The sequence below is a fragment of the Triticum urartu genome, chromosome 2A (assembly GCF_056163025.1).
Source record: "Triticum urartu cultivar PI428250 chromosome 2A, HENAU_Tu73, whole genome shotgun sequence".
NCBI classification, from domain to species: domain Eukaryota; kingdom Viridiplantae; phylum Streptophyta; class Magnoliopsida; order Poales; family Poaceae; genus Triticum; species Triticum urartu.
Window position 1 is genome coordinate 720,727,482 of NC_141874.1, and position 7,954 is coordinate 720,735,435.

The following is a 7,954-nucleotide window of genomic DNA, read 5'->3' on the forward strand; positions in this document are numbered from 1 at the left end:
ATGTGCAACACTTTTACCGTTGTCGGCTCCCGGAGAGACCGGATCCTCCCTAGGAGCTCCAGTGAATGTCATCCACAAAATTGCACTCCCTCTGTCCCATGCCGTTCTTGTATTATGGGATGGAGGGGGTAGAAAGAAAATTTAGCAGAAGCCACAATTTATTTTATCCTTTTGCGAAAGCGTCACCATCACCAAAATTCCATTGTCGCCAAAAAAATACTAATATACTTACATTGTTTTCTTAAACCATGTCAGATTCTTTGAGGCCCAATCTCTTTCAACTTGGATCGATGTGCAACGTGCATGGTGGCGCCAACTTGCCGTGTACGGCCGTGAGCACACGTTCCAAACCTTTGGCTTGAAGGAAGCCACGTACGGGCGCACTGCTCCGCTCCACGCTCCGTCCACGAGAAGTCGCGTACGGGCGTACGACGAGCTGGGCGCACCCGAGTAGTACTGCTCACCACTTACTGCCCGGCCGCGATGTATCAACAGCAAGCAAGGAAACCAAACCCTCCGTGCCGTCGTCCTGTCTTCCACCAGTGACGCGTCCTCCGTCGCTGTCGCTCTCCGCGATCAGGCCGGCCGTCGTGAGGGACGTCGGAGCTGCTAAACTAGCTCCCGTACGTGGCTTAGACCACTAGGCACTAGATGTTCATTATTGGACATGTTCCCTTTCGCGCCACTTTGATGCTTTCCATCTCTTTCATGTGCCCGTGGATGGAAGGCTCCCATCAAACAATAATCCCCTGCTCCTTCTCAGTTCTCACCTCCCTACTACTACTCCCATCTCCTAGATCATAGTCCCAAACGTCCTAGTTCTAGGTAGAAGGATTGCAAGAGCTCCTGACTGTAGTCAACAATGTCCTTCTATCACAGAATACCAACACACAACTTCACAACACACGACTCATCTTACAAACATACATACAGTATATATTAGCATAGCATTCCACACGTCAATCCCCTAAGCATAAGATCCTTCTAGTTCTGCTTTCGTACAAGTCTCGCTGAACATGATAAGCGCCACCGTGCAGCACAGCAAGTAATGGCTTCATTACAATACTAGCTGCGTGGAGTTCTAAGTTTTAGCTTGGTGGTGCAACACCCAATACATATGCACTAGCTTGGCAGGTCCGAGGGGACCACACGATCTACCGTTAGGGTTACTCGGCAGCAGCATCCGCTTCCACTGCTCCATCTTCTGCCATGAGAGTCCTGTAAACCCTTCTAGAGCATACTGGTCCCAGCCTTCGGCTTTCCTCGCCTACGCGGTCCTCGCACATCAGGTCCTGCAGCAGAAGCTCCTTCTCGCGAACCTGTCGCATGCACAGGTTAAGGCTTGCGGGCGCACGAGGACGAACCCGTTTGTCAGCCTACTTTCAAGAGTGGTAAAAAGGGAAGCACTCACAGTTTTGGTGGAATCCATATATACTTTCAGAAGGGATCTCATGGTACTGTACTTCTTCCAGATTGCCAGGGCAAACCTTGGCTGGACTTTAGGGATAGCTATTAGAGCCTTCATCCTGCCACAAATAATTTACGTCAAGAGTTAGATAAGATAAAGGGCATATAACTCTGATCTGAACGCTGGAATTTTGAAAACATTGTTCTATGCATGGATGCCTAGTTGGATGCTAACAATGAGTGACTTGACTAGAAACAATATAATATAGAATTACTATCACCGTCGCCAACAGCTTCATCTAAATAGCAGCTGCGATATTACAATCCTGTTGCTCAGATTTGGTTAAACAGCATGACCCATTTATAAGGCGGTTTCTTTAGTATAACAGTTAGCACGAATATCAAAATCAAGCCAGTCCAACCTAGAGGTCCAAGACTGGCTTACATGTACGAGTTGAAGGCAACTCACCCACATATAGAATTTTGGTTTTTTCCATTTCATGCTAATTTTGATGGGGAGAACTATGCCGTAATACTAACAGACTAGGCTAGACAGCAGAAAAGGAGACTCGTTGGTGTAGGAACAAGCAACTCTGTGTTTTACTTGTTACTCTACGACTCTACTGAAAATTCTGCAGAAGTTAAAATAAGGCAACAACCAAACTAAGTGCAAGTAGCCTTCCACAAAAAGAAGAATACTGGAAATGCACAGTTTATGGTATATGCAAAAACAGGAACAATTTACAGTTTGATAAAATAGAATAATCAAGACGAAGAAAACCAAATGGAGATCTGATTCAGTATATGTTCCAACTTACCAGGTATCTTTCTTAGCCAGATCTTTATCAATGAAATTTTTAGGGATCACTGCACCATTAGCATGGACAGATAACCATGACAGTGGTTTCCTGCACAAGTCCATGGGGAAAACATTAATGAAACATGGAGCTGCTTCTAGATTCAGTAAGTCACTAAGACTATATATGTCCAACTAATGGGAACCAAAATAAAAATCAAATCGCTGAATATGTGCAATATTAATAATGATGGCCATCGAGGACCAAACCTAGCTCAGGTGGCAAATTGGTTGAGACCAACAAGCACACCTCTGGTCAAGGCTTTGCCTCCACGGTGCGCGCTCATATTCAGTTGTGAAACATCCCCAGTGACACCAAACATATAAATATCATTGGATAAAACTACAAGACAACTATTTTATAACATATTAGGCATTAGGAGGTAGATACACCATAATTATACCTAGGGGTAAACCAGCATTGAATACAAACTGGCTGCTAAATAAAACATCAGCGCCATAATGGAAGAGTAACAGAGGTTCAAGGTAATGTGATTTTTAGAGTTTCGACGGAAAGTTTACAGTATTAGAGGTGTGATTTCAGTGGGTATAGGAACCTTGGCACATTTTCCCCTGGTTTGGTTAGTGCGAAAGACGACTGCAAGACCAATACAGTACCCACTGGAAACTTAACATGTGAACTGAACTCGATGCGCTGAAGTCAAATCAAGTACATCCGTCTAGCATAATCAGGCACATCAGCTGTATAAAAGGGTGCTTATATGTAATTCATACTCCGTCCACATATAGAAGGCCACGTTGAAATTAGGCTAACTTTGACTATTAAAATATAAGTCATATGACATATATCATTGGATTCGTATTTGAAAGAACAATGGTATTATTTTTGTAGAATATATATATATATATATATATATATATCATATTTTGTAAGTTAAATTCATGGTCAAAATTGAGCTCAGAATTCTAGGACAGCTTTTGTTGTGGACTGGGGGAGTATTTTTGCTTCATATACCAATGATCAATGTTATAGGCTACTGTTCAATTTCAGTCCAAATTCAGTATGAATGACTGCACAAATCAATTAGCATACAGTGTAATAGAACCAGAAAAACAGAAAAGGCAACAAAAAGAAAGCACAGACGACCATTGGTGATATCATTCTGATCTAACAAATCTAGCTCACCTGAATTTGCAATTTGCAAGACTAGATGTCAAGCCAACAACATGCTCGGCTACTTCAGCTTCATCTGCGCATTGCCTTGAGTGAACTTTAACATGGTGTGTTGCTAATTTGCATAAAACCTGAAAAACCAAACCCATTACACATTCTAAAAACGGATAGTTCAGGAAATTTCTGATAAGGTTGAAAATAGACCTCTTCCACCGGTGGGCGTTTCCAGCTATTAGAATTGGGTGCATTCCTATACTGAGCCCGCTCGCTAGCACGTCAGAAAAAAAGAGAGGACATTTTAGCAAACTTCAAATACAAAAGATGAATACATTTCTTGTTGCTTGCAAATTGTAACATTACAGGAAAATTAAAAATATTATGCAGAACTATCATGGAAGTCAGATTTTTCTCGCATAATGTTCCAGGCTTGAGTGTGTTTGTGTGTTGGTTATATGGGCTTACACAATAAACATGACAAGAGGATATTACAATGTAGCAGTGAGTGGCATGTAACAGCAGTCAGAAACTCTGCAGTGGGCATAGTTTAGGTGAAAGACAATAAAGAGTAGGAAAAAATAGCATGCCAAAGCTATAAATAATGTTGTCGGCTACTTAGCACTAGTGCACGAAGAACAAAAGGGCATCCGGAGACAGTGAACGTAAGACGATCAACAGAAAATAGCAGAACAAGGTAATTCAGACTTTAAAGAACCAACCATTTATTTATGTAGTTCATCAATTTATTAGTGACGTAGCAAACAGTGAATGTTGGATAGCGATCTTGAACAAGGCGAACATGATCCCAGAAGAACCCACTGCTGATAAGATCGCAGAATTCCTCAGCTTGAAGCACAAATAGAATATACTGCACTTCTGCCACTGAAGCTGGGTCCTGCACACAATAATGTCACTTAGGAGTTAGTATATATACAAAGTCATGGGTGTTGGTTATGCAGAAAGATATGCCACTTAACTACTTAAGGATATATATAGCGTGGTACTAGACTAAATGTGCCGCCTTTTGTATGTCATAATGGATCTATATCTTACAGTAACTTTGTGTCATAAAGATACTTTTCCACTCCTGGAAGCTTAACAGAAATGACACTTCAGGAAAGTTTAACTCACACCCTACTTCTCCATGACTTGGAATGTACTCCCTCCGTTCCAAAATAGATGACCCAACTTTATACTAACTTTGTACTAAAGTGAGTACAAAGTTGAGTCATCTATTTTGAGTACAAAGTTGAGTCATCTATTTTGGAACGGAGGGAGTATATAGATATTGCCTTTATATTATGCATATGTATAACATTGGTAAATCCTAACAGTGTAGCACCTCTGTTTGATAAGCTAAAGGCCAGAATTTTCACTCATGTGTGTGTTTATTTGTAGATTTTCAAGGAATAGGTGACAAAACACTAGCACTTGGGCTGTTCCAAAGAAGCTGTTCAATCAATTGTTCCCTTTTATTTATCATCATTTTTTTCCAGGAATTCAAGTTGTCTCACATAAAAAATTATAGTTGAATGCTAAGGGCCCCTTGGAACAGAAGAATTACGGAGAGAAAATGGAGGATTGCAATTTCTAAAGGCTAAACCAAGAGAGAGGAAGCATTCATCGCTAATATGACAGCTATTGTTATGACCAACAAGCACCTGGCCAATTTGAGGAACCTCCATCTTCCACAAAATCGATCCCCTGATTGGATTAGCCTGAACTCGATACTTAAGTCCCTTCTCCGCAAACCTTGTTAGAAGGGTACCTGTTTGCAAAGGTTCAAATACCTCAGCAACAGAGAAAGATGGAGACAAAATCACGATAACTGAGACTAAATTGATAATTTGATGCAACTAATTAATTGGCTGGGGTTTAAATTTTAAAATACCTCCAACTGAACCAGTTTCAATGATTGTTGAGTCGATCTCAGCCACAATAGATTTTAAAGCATGTTTTCCTGATTCCCACTCGTCTTTTTCTTTTGCGTATTTCTTCTGCTCTGCCTTTTGAGCTTTAATAGCTTCTTTCATGAGCTTATTTTCCTGCAAAGTAAATAGCACCCTCTTACATTCTGTATTCTCTATTCTCTATCATGCACCACAGTAAACATTTATTTTATAAAAAATGCTTAACGAGACAGACCTCCCGCTGTCGTTTCTTTTCTTCAACCATTTTCGCTTTCCCTTCTTTTATTAGTCTCCTCTTTTCCTATATAATGAAAGAGGGGTTTATTGCTTAAGTTGCATCTATTGTGAAACTTGAACTGAGAAGTTTGTTTATTGTCAGGCTTTGCTACTCAGTCAGACCTGCGTTGTCTTTCCTTCTTCTGTGTTGTTGTTTCTCTCCTCTTCCTGCATGGACTCTTCACAGGGTAAAATCAAATTTCCCGATGGCTCTTTGTACCCAAAGTCATCCAGCTCATCATCACTATCCAAAGATATCGGGGAAGAAGGTCCTGAAAAGGCACAAATTAGAGTTACTCAGTTACTCCTACCTAGGTGAATCCAAGTTATAATAAGTCCAGAACGTGCACCCATCTAGTAAATAGTAATTGATGGGGCGGGATAGGGTGCCTCCACATAAGAAACGGAGAATATAAAACTAAACTGCTCTGAGACGCAAGAGCTGAAGTTCTTGATTTTCGTGTTAACAGAAGCTCGTCTCTGAAGAAATCTAACATAAACACTATATTAGTTAGGGCTCGATATAGAGTGAAAGTATTATCTACGAACTGACATGTTATCCAAAATATTAGTTGACATGAACTTGAGCGGTAGAGAAGTCATTTGTTCTACACGAGCTGAAGGATCGAGATTATACCGTTCTCGATAAATAAAGGTTGCATTTTTGTTTTGCAGTTCGGAATTTCAAATGTTCTTGGCCATTTAAGTCAGCAAAGGAATTTGCACCTTCTTGGCCTGTATCTAGAACAGACGCTAATCTCAAATTGCACAAAACAACACCTATCTTGTCAGTCTTTTCTAGAAAAGACACCTACTTTGCCTCTCGTGACACAAAGCTAAATGCCTTGCAGCCTAAGCATGAGCACAACCAATTCCCATCTATCTTCTTGCCATGGAGCAAGATACATAAATGAAGCCAGTGTACACAGTGCTCACTTCTTGGCAAGATGAGCCTAAAACAAAAGGCAGCTATAGGCCTATAGTTAAGAATTTCACCAAAGAATGTATTTGCAGGGGCAGCAGAAGAGAAACCTCGAAAAGTGGAGGGGCCTGCCACATCCAAGCGCGAGTTGGTGAAGAGACGTGTCTCGGCATTGGGGGCGACAGATCCGGGGAAAGCCGGCCCAGGGATCCCCAAATCAGCAGCATCAAAGTCGAACGAGCGCGGAAGAACAGGCGCATTAGGAACAGCAGCGCCACGGGATTGGGGGGCGAGTGAGCACGGAACGAACGACGGGGGAGTCCCGACTGGGACGCTGGAAGGCCCGGCCGGGCGCGAGGTGGTGAAGCCCGGGGTCTCCAGGACAACAATGTCGGGGTCGGCAGAGCCGGGGGAAGCCGACCCGGGGATCTCCAGATCAGCGGCATCTTCGAAGTCGATATTGCGCCGGAGAACAGAATCAGGCGTGCGGGGACCATCGCCGCCGGAGCGGGGGCTGAGCGAGCACGGGACGAACCCCGGGGAGGCCCCGACCCGGCGCAACGGGGTGTAGCCCGGCGTCTCCAGGACAACAATGTCCAGGTCGACAGATCCGGGGGCAGACGGCCCAGGGACCTGCAAAGCAGCGGCGCGGAACGGGCTCGGGAAGAAAGAACCGGGGGGAGCGACGGCGCGGGGGCGGGGGGCGAGCGAGCACGGGACGAACGACGGGGGAGTGCCGGTCCCGGGCGCGGCGGATCTGGGCTCCCGCCGCTTCGGCGGCGGGGGAGGGGTGTCGTCGTCGATGAAGATGGGGGACATCGGCAGCCGCCGCTTGGGGAAGGCCGGGGAGGAGGAGGAGGCGTCGAGGAGGCCCCGGGAGGCGCGGGAGCGTGGGGCGGGTGCGGGGGTGGAGGCGGCGGTGTCGTCGTCGTCGTCCTCGAGCTCGACGACGGCGATGCGGGCGGCGGAGACCCGCGAGGCCATGGTCGGCGCCACGGCGCTGTCCCCCAGGGCGTCCTCCAGCGAACTCATTTCGGGGTGGGGAGTGGGGTGGGGAATCGAGCGAGGGTTTCCGCCGGAGGCGGGCGAGGGTTTCGGTTTTGAGGTCTGCCGCAACGGGAAGCTGCTCCCCATGGGCTGCAATTAGCGCGGCCCATCAACTGGCGCACTTTTTACTTCTTTTCAAAACAATCGGAATTTCTAATATATCAGGTTTCATAATAGAAAAATTACGTGTCCCGAAATATATATACACGCAAAAAAAATGTTCACGTGTAACCAAAAAATATGTTCATATATTTTAAAAAAACTGTGGCATGCTAAAATATAATCGTTTACCAAAATGGAAAATATTAATGTAAATACAAACTATGTAAAAATATTAATAATAATAAATATAGTTTTCATGTACACTAGAATTAATATTCATGCAAATGAAAAAATATATTCGT

The 7,954-nt window shown here is 44.1% G+C and overlaps 1 protein-coding gene across 1 annotated transcript; it reads right to left on the reverse strand.

Moving 5' to 3' along the window:
- Nucleotides 1-915: 915 nt before the first annotated feature.
- Nucleotides 916-7,579, reverse strand: LOC125540084 (crossover junction endonuclease EME1). Its single transcript, XM_048703662.2, has 11 exons — nt 6,614-7,579; nt 5,705-5,853; nt 5,541-5,606; nt 5,287-5,440; nt 5,057-5,163; nt 4,115-4,290; nt 3,603-3,666; nt 3,411-3,529; nt 2,226-2,315; nt 1,412-1,526; nt 916-1,319 (listed from the first exon to the last, which is right to left on the reverse strand). The coding sequence occupies exons 1-11, from the start codon at nt 7,533-7,535 to the stop codon at nt 1,167-1,169; spliced, it is 2,115 nt and encodes a 704-aa protein (XP_048559619.2). The 5' UTR covers nt 7,536-7,579; the 3' UTR covers nt 916-1,166.
- Nucleotides 7,580-7,954: the final 375 nt, after the last annotated feature.

Excerpts from the sequence above, each read along its gene's own strand:
- LOC125540084 (XM_048703662.2), bottom strand. The coding sequence starts at position 7,535 with ATGAGTTCGCTGGAGGACGCCCTGGGGGACAGCGCCGTGGCGCCGACC. Across the intron at positions 2,316-3,410 it reads CTTGCAAATTGCAAATTCAG|GAAACCACTGTCATGGTTAT; the intron begins GTGAGCTAGATT and ends GGACTTGTGCAG. Across the intron at positions 1,527-2,225 it reads CTGGCTAAGAAAGATACCTG|GATGAAGGCTCTAATAGCTA; the intron begins GTAAGTTGGAAC and ends TATTTGTGGCAG.